Source organism: Seriola dumerili, unplaced genomic scaffold (genome assembly GCF_002260705.1).
Source record: "Seriola dumerili isolate Sdu_G_001 unplaced genomic scaffold, Sdu_1.0 BDQW01000081.1, whole genome shotgun sequence".
NCBI classification, from domain to species: domain Eukaryota; kingdom Metazoa; phylum Chordata; class Actinopteri; order Carangiformes; family Carangidae; genus Seriola; species Seriola dumerili.
The window spans coordinates 3027165-3052909 of NW_019174336.1; the positions used below are offsets into that span (position 1 = coordinate 3027165).

The 25745-nt window shown below is 40.3% G+C and overlaps 1 protein-coding gene across 1 annotated transcript; it reads left to right on the forward strand.

Moving 5' to 3' along the window:
* Nucleotides 1-2223: 2223 nt before the first annotated feature.
* On the forward strand, nucleotides 2224-19726 carry st8sia3 (ST8 alpha-N-acetyl-neuraminide alpha-2,8-sialyltransferase 3). The gene is made up of 4 exons (XM_022744580.1): nucleotides 2224-2387; nucleotides 13772-13891; nucleotides 15635-16192; nucleotides 19444-19726. Exons 1-4 carry the CDS (start codon nucleotides 2224-2226, stop codon nucleotides 19724-19726), a joined length of 1125 nt encoding a protein of 374 aa, XP_022600301.1.
* The last annotated feature ends 6019 nt before the right edge of the window (nucleotides 19727-25745 follow it).

Below are 25745 nucleotides of genomic sequence, written 5' to 3' on the forward strand. Positions count from 1 at the left end.
CTGTTCCAGAGCTCCACTGGTTTCTGCAGCCTGGTTTCTGTTGTGAGACTCATCAGGTGTTTGGATCTTGTTCTGAATTCTCTGAGGTTTTGGTCATGAAATCTTCTCGTGATTGTTGATAAGGAAACATGTACGCCTACATCCTGGAGAGCTTTCTTGACTTTTACATATATACATTTATATATCCTACTTATCTGTAATTGTAAACAGTATATTACGACATATTTCCCTTACTCACACACCCCTAAAGTGGGCCGTACCATTTCTTAACCTTGATGTTAGTTGAATGTTTTGTCTGTCTGCCTCACTCCAGCAGTGGCTCTTGCCCTCAAATCTCTGCTCCCATGTGTTGTGCAGGCACTGTGGGCTTACACTTTCTTACCTTCTGAGTTTCTGAATTAGATTCTGTCAAGTATCTATGGATGAACGCTAATGTTAGCTAGTTTCTAATTTGTTAGCTAGATGATAGCGCGCCTTTCATTTCTAGCGTTGACTTGTCATTTAATTATCAATATAAAATGTCACATATTATCTAATTTTAACAAACACTGGTGCTCAGTCAGTGAGACAATGGATGATTAGTTGTAGTACATATTTTGACATGAACATATTGATTATTGTTTCATTTTAATAGTCTTTTGTATGGTTGTGGTGGTGTAGTTAGTCTTTTACCTTTTTGGCTGGACCACAACAGCAGGGGCCAGCCCTATAATGACAAATGTCACTGACTGACTGACTGACTGAGTGAGTGATCATATTTCCACCATTGGCCAAATGCCACATGAGCAGAAATATTGTACTTTCTACTCCACTACATTTATTTGAGAGCTTTAGTTAAACTAACATCGGCATGTTGGCATTTTTATTGAGCATGTTGGAAGGCTAACATTAGCATTTAGCTCAAAGATTTTCAGATTTTTCGTGAAACAAAGTGAAAATTGTATGAGGCTTCATCATACCTGAGTCCATACTGTACGTACCCACTGTAGGTCTATAGGCTAATATGTAGCCATGTTTTCATAAGACTTAAGAACATAGGATAATTAAATCACATATCATAGTATTTTAATGTTGAGTATAAAGATATATATTTCACAACATATTCAAACAATATATAGCAATACATACAGTAGCTTTTTATTAAAAAACAAGCCTACCATGACCTAGGCCTGTTGTTTATAATGTGTGAAATTTTTTTTTCCATATATGATGTGAACATATAGGTTCTGTATTCTATTAGTTATGCTATGAGCTATATGTTCATAGGATACAAGTGACTACAGACAAGGGGAGAAAATAGATGGGTTTAAATGTTTCTGGAGCCAGGTTTTTTGTTTGTTTACAGACTGACACTTTACGCCCCTGCAGCCCTGAGGGTGTCCTGTCTCTCTGCGTCTCTCTGCCTCCATCAGGACGCAGAGCTCCGCCTCGGATGCTGCTGCTGCTGCTATTCATCTGATTACCGCGATACAAGAGCTGCGTCTCCTTAAAGCGATACTGGGGCTTAATTAATTAGACCATCGAAGAGAGAGGAGAGAGAGGAGGAGAGAGATGCCGAGGATGCAGATGAAGAGAGGGAACAGCATCCGGCAGCCGCCTCTGTCTACTCCGCCTCGTTTCACCGGCTTGCGGTTATGAAACCGGCTGCAATCTGATCCTGCATGCCTGCAGAAAAACCTCCAAGATCCCCCCACCCTCTTCCGTCCTCCGCTCTCCATCCCCGGATACATGGACTGTCCATGCGTCACACTCGTTCTTCCTGCGTCTTTTCTTCCGCCGCCGCGCCGTTACCTCCTTGCCTCACGTTCAGGTTGTTAAATTCTGCTACAAACCGCGACCTCCTGCTCTTCACTCTTGCTCCACACGTGGACTCTGTAGCCTTCATGAACTCTGTGAAAAGCGTCAGTAAATCCGCGATTGACGCGTCCTTTTTCGCCTTTCCGGCCTTTTGCATTTCTGCGCTTCCGTTTGCCGCCGATGCGTTACCGCTGCCGCGCAACCTCCCATTCAGTCGATGAAACTCGCCATAAGATAACGCTGCACCCGCGCGACACCGCAACTACGTTTCCTCCATACATGGACTCTGCGTGAAGCACGCGTCGGCTCTGCGTCTCCGCCCTCGCTTTGCCGCTGATGCGGTGCGCCTGGGTGTTCGCTGTCTCCTCGTCCTGGCCGGTCAGTGATCCTCTGGTCCGGGGGGGCTGCTTCCCGCAGAGAGGCATTATGGTGCGGATCGCCAGTGCGCTGGGGCTTGTCATGTTCAGCGTGGCGCTGCTCATCCTGTCGCTCATCAGCTACGTGTCCATCAAAAAGGACTTCCTGCTCAGCACCCCCAGATACGGACCTAATGGAGGACCCAGGATGTACATGTTTCACGCGGGGTTTCGGTGAGTCCAGACAAGGCATTTGAGATGCAGATGTTTGGAGTCTTTGGATTTCATTTTCAGTGGTGTATATATGCTGACATGGTAGAAAAGACTTGTATTTGACCCATTGATGCAGCATTTCCTCTAATAGGTTATTTCTTGATTGTTTTGGTTTTGAATGAATTTAAATCCCCATAAATTCTTACTACAATAGTCGGTTTGTGGTCGAGGAATGGAGCTATGAAATAAGAAAAAACACTGTATGATGAAATATGTTTGAAAGTAGCTCTGGAGGATGTGGCCCTGTGCTAATCGGACTCAGCTGAAGGCCTCTGTGCTGTGAGGCCTCACAGCTCACACACTGTGCAGCTATGGTTACATACAATATGCCATAATTACATTTTTGTATGTGTATAGATGAGACAGAGTAGCTCCTGTACATTTTTTCTCTTATGACAGAGCCAGACTAGCTGTTTCCACCTGCTCCCAGTTTTTATGCTAAGCTAAGCTAATTGCCTCTCTGTCCCAGCTCTTTAATTAATGTACAGACATTTTAATTTTACCGTTTAAATTTGCAAAATATTCCATCATGTCACACAAAACACTACTAGTCGTCACACCACCATGACTCCTACTGCTGCTACTACATATAGGCATACCAGAACTATTTACTTCAGTTATTGCTACTACTTCTCTTCCCCACTACTGTTTTCTGCTATTGCTGCTTTTGTAACCGCTATCACTACCAGCATTCTGATTCCTACTAGTACTACTGCAGTACTACTAGCACTACCACTACTATACCTACTATTACTGCTGTGCTATTTTTTAATCCATGTCTACCATTATTGCTACTATACCTATTTAACTATTTCCCCAATTCATTTGCCAATACTTTACTAGAATTCTTACTCCCGCTACCCTTTTACTGCAGTTCCACTATTGGTATTGTTACTGTAAGTGTTAGCATTATTGCTACTACTGCTAGCTGTCAGAGAACGCGCCATAGATCTTCATGGGAGAAAAAATAAAGTAAAAGAAATAACTGTAAACATCTGGTTATCTAAACTCAGCTATGCATGTGGCAAAATGGATTGATTTGTTGTACCTACAGTGAGAGAGGAGGCAGAGTCTGGAGTGAAGAGAAAACGGAGGAAGTACGATCCACGTTTATTCCTTTCTACAGTGCATCCCCGCATCAACCACCAATGCGTATTAAAGACGCAGGGCGCTGCGAAAATGCAACTCAAGTGTTTTTGCTAGTTTCAAACCGGCACAGTTGTCATTTTCCCCGTACAGCGCCCATGTTGTATAAATAGCAAATACCCTTGTACTTATCTGTGCACCCATGGGCGTGTAAAATGAGGTGTGTTCAAGCACATTGTTATCTTGAGGCAGCAGAAAGTGATTGACCAACAATAATCTGGTGTGAAGTCGGTGGTGCAGTATTTAACTGTTATTTTAAGTGCACATTATCAAAAGAGTAGTATGTGCCAACATAGGCCGGCGCACAACATGCCTGTTGCGCACAGGCAGAGTGAGCTGGAAATGAGCTTCAGATGTTTGGATCAGTCAGAGGGAACATCAGAATACGGACTGAAGAAGGTCAGAGCTTCCTTTGTGACATATTATGTGTTTGCACAGGGTTAAGTGACATCCATGACGCATGAGGCTCTGCAGAGAAGTGTTTTTTCTCACTATCTGGCAAATCACCTAAATTTTTCCACAAATCAGTTGTTTGCCGAGAGCATATATTGAAAGGATTTACACACGATGTTGAGACAGCGATATAAAAAGCAGCGCTTTGAAGATTTAGTTTGGTATCTCACTTACTTTGCTGTGTTCAATAATTGTTTGACTTCTTATTTAATCTTTAAAAAAACAAGATTACATTAGAAGCCTAATTTAATCTCTAAAAAGACTTATTTTATTTAAACAAAAGTGTTCAAATAAGATGTTTCAAAAGTAAAGATGTGTATGCAACAGCTTTTTTATGCAACAACTTTTGAAACCCCTGAGCTAAAATGTTTGGGAACCGCATGAATTCAGAGTATCTTAAGTGGTGACAGATGATTAGTGACAATCTGATCACCCTTCTGTGCTGAACCAACAAATCTCAAATTATCAACAACTTCATCCACCAGACTGCAGTTTAAATGGGACACAGGACGTACTGATACGTTCCCTAACGTGGAATGAAGCAGATGCAGTTATTTTCAAACACTGCTAGTGTTTCATTGATAAAGTCTATAGGCAAAGTACATCATATCTGTCATGTCAGTGGTGGATGACACGGATTGGCTGTCTTAATTTTTAGTTAAGCCAGCCAATCCGTAGACAGCTTTTCCATAATGAACTGATCTAAATGTGGTACATGTCAGTGTGTTTTCCAGTCAGTGTGAGTATGTGTCAGCCTGAAGGAAAACAGGGCATCTGTCACTTAATCCCACAGCTGTGAACCAGATCAGCTCATTCATTCACAGCTCTTCTGTCTCTCTTTCAGTCACTTTGCCAAGTATTTTACTGCTTGTCATAAAATCATTTATAGGAAATTAATTAAATGATTTAGATTTGATGAAACTTCTTTAACAGTGAAAACAAAATAGTTTACAGTTGTTTATTTTATGCTCTTAGACAGGAAATGGGCCCAGTGGGTGGGATTCACCACCCTCTATCTATTCACCCATTTTGTGAATAGATTTCACAGGGAAACATTCACACTGACTCAGATTGGTAATGTATGAACCGTTTGCTTTGTCATTTTTCAGCATATGTTTTGAGTGGATATCTGAAATCTGACCTGTGTCCTGATTCCAAGTTCAGTACTAATTCTAAGTAGGTTTTTTTGAGTCTCCGGTGTGTTCACAGTGGACAAGTGCCAAAAACATATTATTGTTATAATGCACATGAAAGCTCACATAGTAAATTTAGCATATGAACATCTCCACCGCACTAATTCCATCAGTACAACACAGTCCTCTCATACTCACCCTGCTGCTGTTCACAGCTTCTCTTATAAATGCTGCTTTCTTCTACTCTGCTGTTTTGATCAGTGTTTAGCTACTAGCAGTGAAACTCAACTCTTCCTGCAGATGTTTGACACTAAAGGCCGAACAGGAAAGGGATAGGTTATTCCCTTTGAGATACTGGAGGGCTTTTAATTTGAAACATATGTGCAGGAAATGATTATTTTTATTGACAGTAGCTTAATTTGATCAAAACGCTGAGAATTAAGTTGTGAGCATGACAACTATATGATCTATATAGTTATACATATCTATGATATAAAACAGGTTTAGTAATAAAGATCTCTATTAGTTTCAAAAACAGCCTGGCTCTCTTGATGCTTAAAATCCCAAGGCTGAGCATTTCCGCCTTTTCTCATTGAATAAGATCATCTGTGCCAAATGTCATGTGTATACAATGATTACTTGTAAGTGATTCAGATAGGGGTGAATGATGTGTAAATTGACCTGCTTTGAGGACACTGAGTTATTACAATGTGCATAGCATTAACAGTTGTTTACTTACCAGTCCGGAAGAAACATTGCAAGTACAGCATCACACTTCATTTCTTTACTCACCAAGAACTGTCTGGTGGAAAGCAAACTGCTTTTGCTTCTAATTGCATCACTTCTTTTCATGTACAGAAGTTAGCATGCTAACTAGCTAGCTCATACTCATCACTTTCTGATACCAAGTCAGTGTAGCATCCAGTCTGCCATGAGGAAGTAGCGCTGCTCAGAGGGCTACGCCTATTCCAACCACTTGTATTGTAAATGCAACAATGGTTGAGGCTCTTGGCAAGACTGGTAAAGTAAATGGCTGCTAACGCTAATGTTGACCATGTAGCAATAGCAAAACGTACAAATGGCCCCTTTACAAAGATCGTAAAAAAAAAATAACAGTTGATTGCTAGTTATGTTAGCTCCTGAGCCACAACAATCTGAGTTTGTATTTGTTGAAGACATGTAATGTCTGGCTACGAAATGTGAGGTTGTTGAAGTTGAATGAACAGTGTGTGGCTTATACTCTATTTAGTTGGTACCTGCCGTGTAGCTATCGCTAGCTAACAGCTGTCTGCAGGCATCAGATAGCCCTTGTAAGCGGTGCAGGTTTTCTTTTTTTAATCATCCTTATGTCACTCTTTTGCAAACATAGACCTACAAAATATAAATGTATAATGTTTTAGTTGCTTAATTTTCCAAGGAAGGGGCGGCACGGTGGTGCAGTGGTTAGCGCTGTCGCCTCACAGCACGAAGGTTCCGGGTTCAAGTCCCGGCTCGGACACGGGGTCTTTCTGTGTGGAGTTTGCATGTTCTCCCCGTGCCTGTGTGGGTTCTCTCCGGGTACCCCAGCTTCCTCCCACAGTCCAAAGACAGGCAAATGGGGACTAGGCTAATGGGATACTCTAAATTGACCATAGGTGTGACATTGAGAGTGGATGGTTGTCTGTCTCTGTGTGTTTGCCCTGCGATGGACTGGCGACCTGTCCAGGGTGTACCCCGCCTCTCGCCCGAAAGGATGCTGGCATAGGCTCCAGCCCCCCCGCGACCCTACTAGAGGATAAGCGGTTGAAAATAAATGAATGAATTTTCCAAGGAAAATAAATCCTTGGTCCACAGTTTTAAAACCAGATGCAAATGTTTGTCCAATTTGTGCCCTTTAGACAGTTTGATATCCAAAGAAACAATGCTGAGAAGGGATTAACACAACATTGGTATTTATCTGAAGCAAATGATTCATGGCTAATTTAACTGAATTTAGTTCAATTGAATCGAAATGAATCGATTCTGGACTTTCTGAAACTGAATCAAATTCTGAAGAGATAAGATACATATACCATCTGGTCCAGCAGCAGATTCTCATTCATATTCAATTGTGGTTTAGCAAAGCTTCAGGATAGTGCTTCAGCATCTCAGGAAGACTGATAAAAGAAAGCACCAGTGGTGAAAAACAGAGGGTAATGGCACAGAGTAGAGTGAGGAGAGTGGGCGGGGATTCAGCTCTGAGTTTATTATTAATGAGGCTGTGTATCTGACCATCTCCAGAACAAGTTTAGACGGTCCGATCTTTAATGTGTGTGAGGTGTGCTTACTGCGTTTATCCTGCTTGTTATTCTAGTCCAAACAGGATATCTGTTGACACCGGTCTGATCTGATACTTTTTAACAGGTTTTCGCGGGGCCACCGCAGTTCAGCTCGATGGGAAATCATTCTGTAAATCTTGATTGTCCAACATGTTCGGGCAGGTCTGGAGTGGGATGCTAAAATAGCACCGCTCTGACGGAGGTTCTGGAGGCCACTGAGCCGTCTTTGGCTCTGATTTACAGCACAGGAGCCGCATTCATTTTCCTCCTGCCTGTAATCATTTTCCTCCCGGCTCGCTGTCGCCGCAGGCCAAGGTTACGCTTCAGAGTGAGTTAGATGTGAAGGTTTTTGAAGAGAAAACACTCTGGTAGTGGACAAACCAGTATGCTGTGTTGTTGGAGAGTGAGAGTTTATCATCAGGAAGTGTATGGAGAGGATGTTGGTCAGTCTGATGGTCTGTCTGTCATACAACAGGTCAACACATCTGAAAAACTACTGGCTGAAATTTTCACCCTAATGGTTAGATTTCTATGAAATTCACTGAAGCCTTGTTTACGCTCAATGGAGCATCCTCAGGAACCTTGGCTTTACAAGCAGTGGCATGGTCACGCACCAAATTTTGTGACTTGACACTAATTGCACATGCAGAGCTTTTATTCAAGATCTAGGAGAGATAGGGTCAAGCCACAGATCAATGAATAATTTTGTTTCCCCTTAATTTGGCTGTTGAAGTTATTCAGTGGTAAAGATGCATTATACCAGGTGAATGATACCCCAACACTCTTTGAGACACAGAAGAACTTCCCAAAAGTCAAAGTTGTAGCTTTTTTTCAGTCATACCTGTAGGCCTACCCTTCACCGTGCCTTTCTGTTTCCTGTAGCAATCAACACTGTTTTTGCATGAAGAAGAAATATCTGTCTCTTTTACCTTTTAGTAGAGGAACACAGACACTGTAGACACACCTGTCACCTGTCCAGCACTGTGCTTCTACACCAGAAACACCAGAAACAACAGCAGCTACACTGCACACAGGGATGAAGGAGTGAGCTGCAGCCAGATAATAACACAGGAGGAAATACAGGAGCATCAACCCGAGGATGAGATGCGTGACAGATCTGTTTTACCAGTGTGCACGGTGGCTAGCAGCATGTGGTGACATCACTCCTTGCAGTTGTGTGTGTCCTCAGTCTGAACAGAAAGACAAACTCGACTGACAGTGGAAAAGGGGTGAATCAGCTTTTATTACCCACATTAAACCCGCTTATACCTGCTCATTTCAGTGGAAAGTCAACAACCGTGCAAGCAGTTGTATGAGATTTTACTTTTGACACAATTGTGCTTGCGCTAACATGCTTGTATTTTGAAGGTGTAGTGATTACCATGTTCATCGTCTTTGTTTAAGCCCAGTGACCGACTGGCAACCAGTCCAGGGGCGTATCCCCCGACCCTCTAGGACAGAGGTTTCCAATGTGTGAGGTTCCAACCTCAGGGGAGGAGCAGCGTGAGAAAAAATAACTAGAAACATTTGGTTAGCTAAACTCAGATATGCATATGGCAAGAATTCATTGATTTTAGTAGCGCAGCTGTTTTTATGTTCTCTGACTTTCACTTTGAAAATCCATTCTCCAGGATAAGTGGTTATAGCTAATGGATGGACCTTTGTTTACCACGTCATCATGCTAATATTTGATAATTACAACTTAACAGAAAGGACAGCTGGGGCTGATGGGAATGTCATTGCTTTTGCTGGGATTTGGTCACAAATCAAAGTATCTGACAGGTATTTTGCTTGTCAGATACATACACACGGCAGCTCATCCAGCAGTTGTTGAAATGTTTCACTCAAAGGTACAGATGTGAACTTCTTGGTGGCACGAGAGTTGAAAGAAGTCAGGGGATCACCAAAGTCTGGGAACCATGAATGTCTATTCAAATTGCTATGTCAAATCTATCGGTCAACAGTCGAACTATTGTCAATTCTACATGAACCTTTTTTCATTTAACAAATAAAACAAACTTGAAATGCATCACCATTAACATAAAACACTGCAAGAACTTTGCCTCATTAAAATACTGTATAAAATGTCAGGAACATTGCAGTCACCAGCAGGATTTTTGATTTAATTTGGTACATCATATTTGTTTAGATTGCCTGTTCCCTGAATACTTCATGTGTGTTTTTTTTTTACATTTACCTACCAATAAACTGCTGCAAAACATTCTTGAAGAATCTTTGTACATTTAAACGTTACCATTAAAAGTGATTCTGACGTAATAAATTAAAAAATTTAAAAAAGGCAATGAGCCTATCTGAATCTATCTGACTGAAAATCTGGTTTACTTTCATTTGTATTTTAAAATGAATGTGAGTGTGAACGGTTGTTTGTATCAGCACTGTGATAAACTGTCCAGGGTGTACACCGCCTCTCGCCCAATGTCAGCTGGGATTGGCTCTGGCCCCTCTGTGACCCTCAAGGACAAGCATTATAGCAAATGGATGGATGGACGGACGGATGGATGTAAGGATGGATGGGTGGAGCATCTCATCATACCTGACCGTCAACATGTTTGTCTTTTTATTTCGTCAGCACTTTGTAATTGTTGCAGAAAGTGCCAAACAACTAAAACGGTCACCATTACAGCTGTATAATATCACAATAAGTGTCTTATTGTCGCAATAACATGACATACAGTAAGTATTTGAAATGCGCTTTACTTCTGCATGCCAGGTCTTCGTTTCTTTCAGTTGAATGTCATTTTAACGAAACTGATGAAGATAAGATTTTTTATGTTTTTTTTTTTTTTTGTTTGTTTCACGACCCCGCTGCAGCGAGAGGCCGCCTCGCAAACCAGACCTGAGGTGAATACAGAGTGCTGACGTTTTAATTACAAACACAAGGATGTGCTCTGTCTGTCTGTCTTTTTCCTTTTAACATTTTTATTAGTCTACGGCAGTTTGATATCTATCTATCTATCTATCTATCTATCTATCTATCTATCTATCTATCTATCTATCTATCTATCTATCTATCTATCTATCTATCTATCTGTCTATCTATCTATCTGTCTATCTATCTATCTATCTATCTATCTATCTATCGTATGATATTAAGCAACAAGCATAGTTCCAACTGTTGATCATTTGAAGTGCGGGAGTCGTTGACATTTGTAGAAGCAGTATCTTCTTAAGTCTCATTTGTAAAATCAGCATCAGCTTCTGCTTCAGCTTTTTTTTTTTTTTCTTTTTTTTTCTTTAGCGCAGGGTTGAGACATGCAGCCATCGAACTGTTTGTGCCGCTAACAAAACACAAAGAAATATAAAGTCCACTTTCCTTGAAGCCTTTTGGATGGTGTGGTGTTGGATGTGAAACAGCATGAAATACAACTTAAAATAACCATAGAATTCTATGAAATAAACAGTAATATAGACATCACAGATGGGTTTCTTAGGTTCTATTCCTTGATACTTCCATGAATCATCTGCATATTTGGCCCAAACTGAGACGTCTTGATACAAAATGAGATGTTTTCTCAACTCCAAATTATTAGTATTTCCACAGTAGTCTTTTTGGCAAATTCGAATCATTATTTTTTATGCTGATCCTGATCCAGCACTGCACCTCTCTGGCTGAGTCTCACTATCTACAAAGATGGTAGACGCTGCAACAATAAAATGAGGCTGCTGCAGGTCTGACTGCCATCAGATCCAGGTCAAACAGTATTTATTTATACTTTTTAGGGTTTGTTTTAGCCTGGCTGGGCACCAGCTGGGGCTGGGGTTTGCCACGCAGGACAGTATGAAAAGTTGCTGAATGTGTAAATGATCACGGAAGCTTTTGGCGATGGATTTCGTCAAAACATCAGTGATCAAACCTCTGACACCATCCGAACTGTCCTGATGCAGTAATGGTCCGTGTACTTTCAGGCAGATTGTTTTTTTCGTTTTAAATCAAAAACGAAAAAATGGAAAAACAGAGCCATTTCTCCATTTTTCCATTTTTGTTGTCAGAATTACAAAACGAAAAACAAGAACATCAAATTAGAAGAAATTCTGGTGTTTGCAAATTCCCTTTTTCTCTTTTGAATTGAGGAATGAAGAAAGTTAGTCAGGTGACAAGGAAGTAATGGAAAATATTTCAAATTAATTTGATGTTCGTGATTTTCGTTTTTTAAATTCTGACAGCAACGGAAAAATGGCTCTGTTTGTCCATTTTTCGTTTTTGGTTTGAAGCGATAAAACAAAGTGGCTGAAAGTACACGGACCAGTAATCTCCACCGGCCCGGTTTTCTTTGCTGGATGAACCAAACTTACTTGCAAATACTATTTGACCAGTTGTGTCTGCCATAGCAGAGCCTTGACCTGAAGCCTTGACATTTTGATGTTCAGTCAAAGGTAGCGGAGAAACAGAGGGAGGTTCTCTGATTTAACCACCTTTCCTGATATTTTAGAAAATCCTCCTGAACAGTCGTTTCCCAGAGTCAGATGAGGAGAGATCGGTTTCATCTATGTGCATCCAATCCAGGACATATTTAGCCTTCCTTGCACAAAGACCTGAAGTGAGAAACTGCTATCCTATCTCTATCAAGAAAGTGACAGTGCTGCTTGACATGTTGTATCTAGCTAACAAGTTAGTTTCACATGTTTCCCTGTAGAGTTGTAGTTAGTCCAGCCCCTGGACAGACAGCATGAAACCCAGACATTTTGTCACTCGTTAGCTTCATAATGAAAATACAAACTCCCTGGAAGATAGGCAATCTTCTTAGTGTTCAATATTCTAGCTAGCTGTGACAGTAGAGTTTTATTCTACTTCCACATTTTGAGCTAAACTAGCTAATCACGTCCTGGATTTCTCTTCTCTACTAGATGCACATTGTCATTTCCTCATTTGACTCTGGGTAAAACTGGTTTTACAGGAAATGTGGATTGAGCTCTGACCTGAGAAGGAAGTCCAGGTGACAGCACCATGGACAAGAAAAACACAAATACATTCAAAATGTCAAGATTTCCATAGAAAAGCTTACAAAGTATGGGCTGTACAAGGTGAGCCTCATGGTTTAGTCTTGGCTTTAATTTACTTACTTGTTACAGGGAAATGGAAAAGTTGAGGCATCTTGCACTGCAAAAAAATGTTCATCTTATCAAGTACCCTGGCCCCATGTTCAGTATTAAAAAAAACACTAGTAGATGTCCTGAAAATACAGTAAACAAGGCGTCATTGGAGATGAAATAAGTACATGAAAGTGAATTTGGATGAAGCGTAAATATTTTACGTCACATACCCAGTTTAATTATGAATAACTTGCTAAGATGGACAGAATTGCTGCAACAGTTTGGCCTGATTGCTCATTTTCCCACGGTACACTGAAGTGATTTAAACTAGACTCACGAGTAGGAAAAAGGCCGTGATTCTGCATTTACACTGAGCTGATAGTGTAAATAAAAGTGCCTGAATCTGTTTTAGCTGCAGCTGGTTTCCTAAAGGAACAACACTTTGTATGCTGAATGGCTCCTCAAACACTTGCACATTTCAATCAACTTCTTTTGCAGGCATTTTAGCTTTGTTGAAGAAGGTATCACTGATAGAGAAAACGACATCAGAGCTCAGCTGAAGCTGTTTGATGGTGCAATTCAGGTTGTTTTCATCATTTTGGCCTTTTTTTCTTAAACATTGCTCCAACAAAGTGTGATCAGACAATCAGACAGGTTTCAGACAATCCATTATTTGGAAAGAAAAACAAAAGCAAACAGTAAAATTATTACCCAACTAACAAGATTACAGAACGAGTTCCTAACTCATCTGTGACTCACTGTACTTACTGTGGAATGAGGGATACTTATGGACATTTCACATGGTATTTCCACACCAAGTTTAAATGTATGTATGAGAAAGTGGTATTTCCACACCAAGTAGTTAAATCCATGTGTTTCTGTGGCCTCCTGAAAAGAGTTGTGTTTGACTGATTGGATAATCTCAGTACCTTCTTTCACTGTGTAAAGAGTGAAGTGTTCTTATGCACAATTTATGACTTCTTTTTTTGGAAATTTAGTTTGAACTTTTACTCCCAAATCAAGTGATAAATCTGGCTAAACTCTTGTCTTGTAACCTGTCTGATCATCTGACTGCTCCTGTCTCCTGCCTCAAATCACCCATGGTGGTTTTCAAAGCTGCTAAAAGAGGACGCTTCCAACAGACCTCGTTTTAGAAGAGCTAAAATGCTTCTCAAAACATTTTAAAGTGCAAGTGCATGAAGCTGACCTCCTAACGCGGGAAGCCTGGGTTAACCTCCGTGTCTTCTCCTCATGCTTTGTGTAGCTCCCAGCTGGCGATGAAATATTTGGATCCAGCTTTCACCCCTCTGACCAATGCTCTCAGTGAGGACCTGCAGAACTCCTCTAAGTGGAGGTACAACAGCACTGCTTTTATGCAGCAGAGGTAGGTTGTGCACACACACACACACACACACACACACACTCACTTCTCCCTCTTTCTGTCGTGTTTTCCGATGATCCTGAGAGCTCTGCATGCTTTTAGCACTTACAGCAGTGAGCACTAGTTGTAAAAAAAAAAAAAAAAAAAAAACTTCAGGTTTCTATTTCTCGAGCAAAGAGCACTTCACCAGTGTCACAGTAACAAACATAAGGCAGAATTCACATGGAACATTTATTGTTTACAAAATTTTTTATGTTGAAACAAGTTGGCTGGTGTTGTTGTTGGTTATTGAATCTGATTCCAGTACTGAATCCGCTTATTCAATGTGAATTTATTTGGGTTCATGATTCAAAATTTGTAACTATATTTATAATGGATTAAAACTCAGGGATTAAATTATTTTACAATATGCAGGAAAGTGTTATATAGAGTCTGACAAAAATAACTGACGTGATGTTTTCAGCTGATTGTTTCACAAAAAAACAGCTGCGTGAACTTTTAGGGCAGCTGTTTAGACTCAGACTAGTTTTAGGTTCAGTCCAAGTTACTGTAAGTCTCAACTCAACTCAATCAAGGCAAGTCCAAGTCAAGTTGCAAATCAAATGAGACAAGTCCAAGTCAAGTATCAAGCTTTATCAAAGCATGTCTCAGGTTAAGTCTAAAGTCCTTGAATGCAAGTCTAAGTCAAGTCTTGTCAAAATGCCAACAGGGGGCTCAGGGCTACACCCCTTGTTATGGGCAGTCTACTGACGCTCTGGCTTACCAGCTGCTCAGCAACTGAAGGGAAGCAGAGGAGTGCTTCCAATACACTGAGACTCACCTCCATTACAGCAAATTGACTACTTTGATTACATGTATCATTATTACTAAAGCAGGCAGAGGAATAACTAAACATAAGACACACTGAGCAGAGAGCAGGAGAGAGGGAGGGAGAGAGAGAAGTCATTGGTAACTGCTAAAGAAACTAGCAGATCTGAATAACATGTAAACAACAGAAACACCAGCAACCAGAAAGGAGACAGCAACAACACGTACTGCAGTAACACAGCAAAATATCCAGGGCAGTGACTGCAGCTGTGAAATAAGCTTAAATTCCTTGACATGCAACAGTCACAGCTCGTTTATTTGCAGTTGTCGCCATAGAACCAGAAGATCATAAAGGGTCAGTTCACAAAATTGACAACAAAAAATATCTTCCAACTTTCCCTTGCAGCTACTATGGAGATAGTTTTGGTTTCATTTGTTATGTATCTGGGGTGGAGGTAAAAGATTCAGAAGCATATCTCAAACCAAACATGAAAACCAGAACTATCTGCATGGATAGATACCACTAAGGGTAAGTGAAAAAAATAAGTTTTATCGTTTTATTTATTTATTTATTTGAATCTGCACCTTTAACCTTTCTACACACTCATTCAAAACAAAACAAAACTGAGAAATATGGAAGTCATGGTACTGTTGGCGAGTATGCCAACATATTTGCATATTTTTCATTGACTTACAAGTTTAGAACTGCAGGAGGTGGAGATAATAACAACAATTATAGTATACAGTGCAATACAATACCATAATGCAAAGATCCATGCTATTCTGTCCACTCAGACAAGCTTACAGTCAAACATGTCTAGCTGTTGGTGTTATTGTGTCCAGCCCGTGTAGATTTCCTGTGTCTGGTAGCTGTAGAGAAAAGGGCATGTTTTACTGTAAGAATGCAGCGATGAACAGAAATGTCTCTCTGTCTCATAGGAACGAAATCTCTCAGTACATTGACATCCCGCACAACTTCACACTGACACGAGGCTCAGTCCGAAACGGACAGCTAATGCATTACGACTACTCCAGCCACAAGTACGTCTTCTCCATCGGCGAGAACTTCCGCTCGCTCCTGCCTGAGGTGTCGCCGATTCTTAACAAACATTACAATGTCTGCGCTGTGGTTGGCAACAGCGGCATCCTCACTGGCTCGCGCTGCGGACCCCAGATCGAGAAGTTCGACTTCGTCTTCCGCTGCAACTTTGCACCGACCGAGATCTTTAAGAAGGACGTTGGGCGACGGACCAACATGACAACCTTTAACCCTAGTATCCTGGAGAAATACTACAACAATTTACTGACTGTACAGGACAGGAACAACTTCTTTCTCAGCCTGAAGAAGCTGGACGGTGCCATCTTGTGGATCCCGGCGTTTTTCTTCCACACATCGGCCACGGTGACGAGAACACTGGTCGACTTCTTCGTGGAGCATCGAGGTCAGCTGAAGGTCCAGCTGGCCTGGCCTGGAAACATCATGCAATACATCAACAAGTAAGATACACCACAGTACCACATCTGGTCACAGGCCTTTGAATCACACCCGGTAATATAAGTTTTCTCTTTATCTTGATTGACTGATTGATTGTGATCAAATCTCAATATGCAATATTACGTCCAAGGTGAAGTGTGACCTGGCTGTTCCAGTCACACTCTGCATGTATTTACTGCATGGTGAAAAATGAGGCTGGTCTTATTCCATATTTTTCTTATTGTCAACAAATCCTGTCAAAAGACCAAAACTGGCAATGCATTGCTCAATACTTTAGCCTTTCATTACCAGACCTATTCGCTTTTGTGAATGTGACTTGAACCTCTCAGTTCATTTTCGATTTCCAAGGGGGGTTTTCAAGGGCCACAGACCAAAATTCCTCTGGAAGCAAGTGGATAGACCTAGAACCAATCAGACCAACGAAGCGCTGAGTGGCAACCGGCAGGGTCAGTTGGTCAATTAAACTTTTCCCAAATCCTGTTGGTTGTATGGCAAACACATCTTTCTGATCAACAAACGCAACGTGCAATTACTTGTCCTTCTTTAAAAAAAATATACCATCCAGTTTGTTTAATACTGTTGCAGTAAAGGATTCAACAGACCTCTTCACATCAGCAACGACCATCTTGGTTTTTAATGAAAATGCTTCAGTGGTGCTCCTCTGTCAGTCATCGTATCAAACCAGCCCCATTTTACATAAATGTTTGTGACTGGCCTGAACTCTCTCACGAGCATGCTGATTGGTCTGGTTTCCAGGCTAGCTCACAGTACGTTTACATTTCTAACACTCAGTAATTTCCTAAAATAGCTGGGCACTGTAGTTTTTAGCAAATGTTGCTCAAACTTTTTTTTTTTTTAAGCAGCGAATTGATACACATTTGGTGCTCTACTGAGTATTTCCAGGGCAGTGTATGTAGGATTGGCTAAAGTAAACCACTGTGTAAATTGTAATAAAGGAACCTTGTGCTACAGTGTGGCTCAATGATGTGTTTTAATAGTTTGTGACAACAATACTTTGTTGTGTATGGGTTTTGTTGTCAATAGGAAAAAATACGTTCAGAGTCCAGTCCTTCAGTCCAACATTATTCTCTAAAAATTAAATTTGGATACTATTCATTGGTTTTACAGAAATATGAGTAATGTTGAGTAGTGTTTCTGCTTGTCAGAGATACCTTGTGCGTCGTGACACCATTTCCACCTGGCAAGGATGGTCAACCATGTCCCCTAAAAATGACATGTTACTCAGGACACACGCTACTCAGTTTTTATTCCTTCGCGCTGGAAACAGTCAGATTGTTTTCAGGTTATCCATCCATCCGTCCGTCCCATTCTCGGTGACGCAATATCTCAGTAACGCTTTGACAGAACTTCTTCAAATTTGGCACAAACATTCACTTGGACTCAAAGATGAACTGACTAGATTTTGGTGGTTAAAAGTTAATGGTCAAGGTCCAGATGATGTCACGTTCTTGTGAATGCAGTATATCAGGAACGGACAGAGGGAATTTCAGTACTTCTCACAAATTCATACACCAACTATGACACAATTTACCTCAAATGTCCATAAGGATAAAATATAATAATGGCATTTTATATTCTAAAGGTCAAAGGTCAACTTATTCTCTCATAATGTTCTGCAAAAACACCTCTGGCCATTATTCAATGCTGTAACTCCGGAGGAAGAGACTGTGACCATATTTCCTGTAACTTGTCTGGATGGCGGAAGGTTACAACCACGAGGCGGTTATTCTAGTTTCTTTGAAAATGTGTCAGGATCTGTCTGCCTCTATCTACCTGTCTGTATGTAATTTAAAGGTCTCCCTGTGTCCAGTTTGTAGTAGTGAGTGGAACCTGGCTAACGTGTGGTTGTATTGTATCGAACTGTGCTCTATATGGCAAAGAGGAGATTTAGGCTCCAAAGCGGATTATAAGGAAACAGCTATTTAGTGAAAGGTATGGTGCAGAGCTGTAAGAGTGTGTTTGGAGAGGGATTTAAGTCTGGTGCTTAGTGTTGTAGCAGCAGAATAGGCACCTCGTACAGTAGCCTAATCTTCACCAATCCCATTAAATCTACCTGCTCTGGAAGAATTACCACGTTTAAGCAGCTCAGACAGCTTTCAGCACCTCGAGGACTCTTGGAGACGCTTTTGTTGAGGCCAGTTCGGAGAGTCTCCCCTCTGTGATGCTGCAGAGCAGGACTGCCCGATGAAAGCATCAGCAGTGATCAGATTATTTCCTTTTTTCCATTCAACTCTCTGAAGTCACTTTTGTCAGTAAAAGCTGAGGCTCAGAATTATGATTGACATGTAGAAATAAATGGACAAAACCTGACACCAGTGCAAACAGTTATTTCTCCTTTTTTTTTGATTTACTGAAATTCAGCTTTGTGCTAATTATTATAATGACATGTATTTTAATGGCTCATATGGTGGAGTCAGTATAATGTGCTGTAAATTTCCTCATCAGCATCGTTAATGCTTATTAATGAAGTCATACTGATTATTTCTACTACGCCGTTTTATGATGGGTGTTAAGCATTTGGCAATGAAAAGAAAAACCTAGCACTATTGGTATCGAGAGGCTTTTATTATGAATCATTGAGACAGGAAGTGTTGAGATTAATTGATAGTAGCTTCAAAGTGATGTGAAAATAGAAACACTTTGAATTAATTAGTGAATGACAACAGTATCTCTGTTAGAGGAGACAAACCCGAAACAACAGGGTGGTGAATATAACATGAATCTGTTTGAATTAGTGCTTTGGAAATTCATATGATCCTGTATTTGTCAAGATAAAGGGTAAAAGCAGAGGAACGGCTGAGTTAGCATTAACAGAAAACAGTATCATCACGAGTTCAAACAGGAAACACTAAGGTCTGTCTTCAATATACATGTAAGCTTGTTTTAAATGAAGAACTGCTTTTCTGCAGCTGAGGTAGTAAAAGTCCTGCCAGCATTTTGAGAATTATGGGTAAAACAACAAGCTAGAGTTAAACTATAGTTTATTAGTAACTTTAAAACCAATTTTTTTTCCCATTTCTCAAAATAAACTCTGATTGTGTGCCTTTTTAACATAAAATAAACCCTGAAATAAACCATGAACAAAGTTATTAAAACCCTGAATTATTAATGCAGGAGCAAACTGAGCAGCAGAGGCAACATTAAATGGCTCCACTTTCATGTTATTTACATTGCACCTTAATGTTATTATGAAAAAAATGTAATTTCAATTGTTCTTTTCTCTTGTCAACAGCTACTGGAAAACCAAGCAGCTGTCGCCAAAGCGCCTGAGCACTGGCATCCTGATGTACACGCTGGCGTCGTCCATGTGCGACCAGATCCACCTGTATGGCTTCTGGCCCTTCGGCTGGGACCCCAACACGGGTAAGGAGCTGCCGTACCACTACTACGACAAGAAGGGCACCAAGTTCACCACCAAATGGCAGGAATCCCATCAGCTGCCCGCAGAGTTCAAACTCCTCTACAAGATGCATATGGAGGGACTGCTGAAGCTCTCCCTGTCCCACTGCGCTTAGGGCTAAAACTGCAGCAGTTCCTTTGAACTCCTCTCCGATGCTTCCACGGGCCAGAGTTGTCAAAGTGACAAGACAGAAAACGACGAGATTCAAGTGATTTTGTCAGAAGCAAAATCTTGGCTCTACGCCTGAGTTGGTGCAATGGGTCCTTAAACTGTGTTCAGCCTAAAGCCCATAATCCTGCACTCAAGATGAAACAAGGTGCATTTATTTTCTACTGCTCTAGAACCTAAAGTCGAGCAGGATTGCAGTTGTTTTTTTTTTTTTTTTGTTGTTGTTTTTGTGGAAATGCCTGCTGCAGCTGAACTTCCAGGCGGCGTTGCTCTTCAGCAGAATATCACAGGCTCGTATTACTTAATGGTGTTTTTATCACTCATCACTCTTGGCACCACAGCTGCAAATCAGCAGATTGACCATTTAAAACCAAGGCTGTGTTCAGACCAACATTAGCACTGCATTAAAAAAAAAAAAAAAAAAAAAAAAAAAGGCAGATCCTTATGATCAATTCAAATGAAACCACCATCATTCTGCCTCACCATGTTGTTAAGCATTGAGGGCTCCGTCCTGCTGAGGGTCAATGACATGAGCACAGTGTACAAGTTATCACAATGGGCAAAGAAGGTAAAAATATCAGTTCTTTTCTTCGTGTTGGGACATTGTTAGGACGTTCCCAACGCTGCATATCTGTTGGGTCGGGCCTTTATTGAGCTGATGTAATGTGGTCTGATCCTGGTACTAGTCGTATTGTTCTGTAGTCTGAAAACAGCAGTGATACTGGCCTCTCCACTTTGATGTCAGTGCAGGACAGCTAACACGTGGCACCAGTGTGTCATCTTCACTTGGACCCAACATTTGGACCCACCAGGAACAATCTTGCACTTACACTTTTTTGTTTTATAAATAATTCTTTAGCAGCTGAGGTGAACAGGACAGTATCAGTGTTTCCACCTGGCAACAACAAGGGAGGTCACACAACTCAAATGCATCAACTCAAATTTACCAAAATGATAACTAAATGGTGTGGTGTGAAAGTAAGAGAGATATCAGTCTTGTCTGAGGTGTATGGATAAGTGAGGATGAGTGTGATGCATGTTGGACACAGACAGGAAGGCTGAGGAGGATGCAGCAGGCCAGGCTGAGAGAGAAAGCCTGAGAAGGGCTGTTCCTTCCCTTATGTCTTCTGGAAGCCCCGCCCACCTGGGCAGGTAGAGCAGACCACCCTCCCACCTCCACCTACCATCTGACTCCCAGCATCTGCAGAAGTAGCACAACAAACCACGCTGGCAGGCAGAGGGGCAGGGGTTGTCACACCAGTGGTACACTTTAAATCAAGTACATTCAAAATGTAGGCAGTTGGCGGACGCTCTTATATAAGTACATACATAAATGTAAAATTTAAATAAGATAACCATAGATTAGCCAGGTGCACAGTAATGTAGTCACTTTGTTACCCAAATTTCAGTACATTTATTTGTGAAGCTGCATTCACTGAATTTTGGGGGACTTCAGAACAAGTTCAAAAAGCAACAGTGACATATCACCCGACAAAGTTGTTACAGCTAACATGCAAACAAGCTGCCTATTAACACATCCAGCAGACACAGAGCAACATTATTATCATTTGAGTTGTGTTTATATGCACCGGATGAATGTAAGTCCAAAATACAATCTTTTTAGCTCTGGTTTGGTCTCCACCAGCTCCCAAGAAAAATATCTGGCTTCTACAGCACTGCCTAAGAATGAATTAAAGTATAAACTCTTAGAGCTACGGCTGTTTAACACCTTTAGCTGTTTGCTATGGCCCTGTTACTGTTACAAGACTGTAGTCCGAGTCAGGCTGTGTGTCCACAAGACATCTTTAACAGCCACAGAAGCACAGAGGTTGATGTTGAAAACAGCGTATAAAGGTAGAGCTGTCTTCTGACCTGGTTAAATGCAGCTGTACATACGGTGGCGTTACCACGACAGCAAATCTGAGGAGTCACGGTTTGCTCGTCACTCAGTAAGACAGTTGAGGCACCAGGAATGAACGCAACAACAGCAAGTCTGCAATATAGTTTAGAATTAAGCTATGTGAATTGTACAGAAGCTGAGAAAGGCCATACTCGCAAATGTAATAACAGACATAATGGCATTATCTTTATCTAGAATAATTATCCTGTTATCTCGAGATAACGAGATAACTATCTCAAGATAATGCCATTATCTTGAGATAAGGAGATAATTATAAGGAGGTTACTATCTCTTCAGCTCGAGATAATGGTGTTATCTCAAGATGAAATAATTATCCCGTTATCTCGAGATCATGAAATAATTATCTTGTGATCTCAAGATAACGGAATAATTATCTCCTTATCTTTAGGTAACGGGATATAAAGGTATTTGCGAGTATGGCCTTTCTTGGCTTCCATAGAATTGTGTGCAAAAAAACATATGAGGAAGGTTCACTTTGTAATTTCTTCCCCTATATTTTTGTGTGTTTTAAAGAAACATCAGGATTAAAGTAGATTCATAGTCCCGCAGCATGAAGCGCCACTTTAGCCAGGTGGCTTCATTCATACCCAGGTATTCTGTAGATGTGCTGCTGCTGCAGGGTGTTAATGAGGGCTTAGATTTTGATCTGAAGCGCTGGGAGGCAGGTGCATTTGATCCATTAGCAATGATAGTAAATAAAGATATGTAGTGGACACAAATCCTTCAATTTGTCTCTCACCTGTAGACTCAGGCAGTAAATTATAATCCTGATTGGTTTATTGTTTTGGATATTTGGATCAATATTATTTTCTTGGTGTCACATTTCATATTAGCATGTCAATTTTATAAGAAATAGATTGTTAGAGTTAATGAGAAGAATGTAAACCAGTATTAGTTTTTAAATTATTTTGTAAATCCTTAAATTGAATAAATGAGTGACTACAAGGGCCACGGATAAAGAGTACAGATAAGCTCCCGCACTGAAGCTCAGTGACGTCCCTCACTTGTAAGTCGCTTTTGATAAAAGCGTCTGCCAAATGAATAAATGTAAATGATTGTTGCTGCTGGATTGTGACTCAACAAGGACACAGTGAGAGGAGACAAACTCCAGTCACCTGCACAAAAGTTGGATACGTTACACCCCCCCATCCAGCAACCGATCCTTGACACCCTTACTTTCCACCACACTACTTCCTGTATTGGCACTGAACGCTGGCATTGGGTAGAAACAAAGCTTTGCTAATTTTTTTTCATTATGAACAGAATACGTAGAGATACTGAGCTGGAATTTAAAACCCACTAATCTAATGATGAAAGACTACCTGCACAAAGAAAAAGTCCTAATTCCCTCTTTGCTGGCTCATTTATGTGATGATGTGATCATTTCCAATGTGTCCAACATGAAGTAAGAGGAATAATTAGAAGAAGAAAGCAACGTTTTCTCATAACCATGAATTCCACATTGTACATATTAGGTGAAAACCACATTTTTTAACATCATTTCTTATAGCAGCACTTCTTTTCATAACAGTACTGCAATTTTCAATTTTTCGTCAAACAGCAAAACTTAATGAAGATTGGATTAAATGATTTTGGCTAATGGTTTTGGTCAGGTTTTCTTTCATATGAATGGCAAAAATCCAATTTGGTGACAAAGATTTTGGCCCTCTTGGCATCCCATAGTGGTGTGCATTTGTATACTCAGGTTTTTGTGAATGGGTGCAGTTGTACAAAGTACATATATTGTTGCTTCTGTGTGTGTTTTGTGGTATGCTAATATTTTGCAGATCCATCTAGTACTTGCCATTTGTAATTAATTAATGATTCTGATTCAAAACTCAGTAATATTTGGTTTCCGTTGGTTTTAACCTTGGACTTGATACATATTTCCCTCATATTCTGAAATATCCAGATTGTTCCACACACTGTAATCAGCAATTTGCATTTCTTTGCAGAACCACAAATATATAGTATAAACTTAACAGAGGCAGGCGGCCTGGTAATCAAGACGGTTCTTCAACAAGGCTACAAAACTACTACGAGTAAGAATAAGAATAAGAATTAACAATACTAATAATAATAATAATCAATCATAATTATGTTATTAAGGGGGATCAGGTGCATCATCCCTGAAGCAGGTAGAGACTGATTTTTGTTGTTTAGCAGGAACAGGAGGGCTTCTGTCTGTCAACCCCCCCGCACCACCCAGCCTTTACATGTGAGACATACACATACAGGCACATGTGGTCTCCAGGCATATCAAATATGAATGATCAAATTCAACATGCTTTTTTTTTGCAAGGCAGTGACTCTTCCTTTCAAGGTTTTTTTTTTTTTTTTTTTTTCCGTGTGTTTTCATATTTGCTGCAGTGTGTCATTGAGACAACAGAGACGAGAGAAACTGGAACTATTTTTGTAATCTGCAGCAGAATCTCAGCTGCTGTTTTTGCCTCTAATTTGTTTGTTTATTTTTTTAGTTTCCTACTGTTTCGTTTCCAAAATGAGATGTCTATGACTTGAAATGTGATATTTTCAGGACTTTGACGAAACGATTGTTGGCATGATGGTTAAATTCACCATTTAAACAGAATAGTGATAATGTTATTTTCTGACCTGAGCACATTAAAAACTCGTTAAAGTTAATAAGATGCATTTTTTTTCTTTGTTTTTCACCTTTTTTTTTTTTTTTTTAATATACAATCTCAGTAAACATCAGGTGATGTTTTTCAAGAATGTATTTTTTGCATCTTGAATGAAACTCATATTAATGACGCTGGTTAGATCCATATCAATATGTCTTTAGAGTTCACTCTATGAAAATAATATGTACTAAAAACCACATTTAGATATCATCCACAATAAGCTGTACATTAACAAATATCTTTTAGTTATCCAATACTTGAAATAAAATATATCTACTCTGTATTTATTTCATCATTGAGTCATTAAAATGAATGAAATGATCAATTTGACAAAGTGAGTCCTGTCTTGTTTTGAGTGGAAGTTAACTGATCCTTTCTGAATTGATCCTTTCCGTTGTTTAGAACATTTTTTCATGTATTCTGAAGTTTGAGGTTTGTTGTGTTTTTACAAAATTTTGATCAACATTCTTGTGAAGGCTCATATTTCATCATATTTTGTCCAAAATAGGATAAACTACGGTGGCCCTGAGAGCTCAAAGCACTGCAACTTAAGAAAACATGCAAACAGAGAGAACACAAACAACTTCAGAAAACGTCTTCATCAGTTTGAAACACATGAGCTGCAAATACTCACAACACAACAGAAGTGTTTCCAGGGGACTCTGAAAAGTGACGAACCTGCTGGGACGCACTTGTTGTTCAATGCCCAGTTGTGACTTTTGTTATTTAAGTTTTGAATTTAATTGACATTATAGGGATGGTGGTCCAGCTACTGGTTCTGGCATAGACATTGTGAAACATGGTGCATGAAGAAGAAATGTACTGAGCAATGCAAAGAAAAACAAATAAATACATAAAATTCTAACTCACATATATGGAAGTGAAAAATTCAGTTCACAATAGAAAAGGAGGGAGCGTCCTGCTCAGTCACTGGTGCTCAGAGCCAAGTTTTTATCAGTCCTAGTAAAGGTCCAAAAAAGCTCCCAAGGGACTGTCCCATCTTCCTTGTTCCCCTTCAACGGGTTCGGACTCGACATCAGGCCGCCGCGGTTGAGACTGCACCTTCATCGTATGCACTCTACCAGGTGAGCCTCCGGGGCGCCGCCTCATCACTTCTGTTGTGTTGTGAGTATTTGCAGCTCATGTGTTGTCAAACTGATGAAGATGTTTTCTGAATGTGTTTGTGTTTTGTCTGTTTGCACAGACATGCATTGACTCACATGAGTTGAGGTGAGTGAAGTTTAAAACAGAATAAAACAACAACCTTACAATGGTTTAGATGTTTTATACTTTTATGTGTGTGTGGGAAACACTTCCGTTGTGAGTATTTGCAGCACGTGCAATTCTTCTTCTTTCATTGATTCAAGGGGCAACATACAGGTTTAGCACTGTCTCCTCAACAC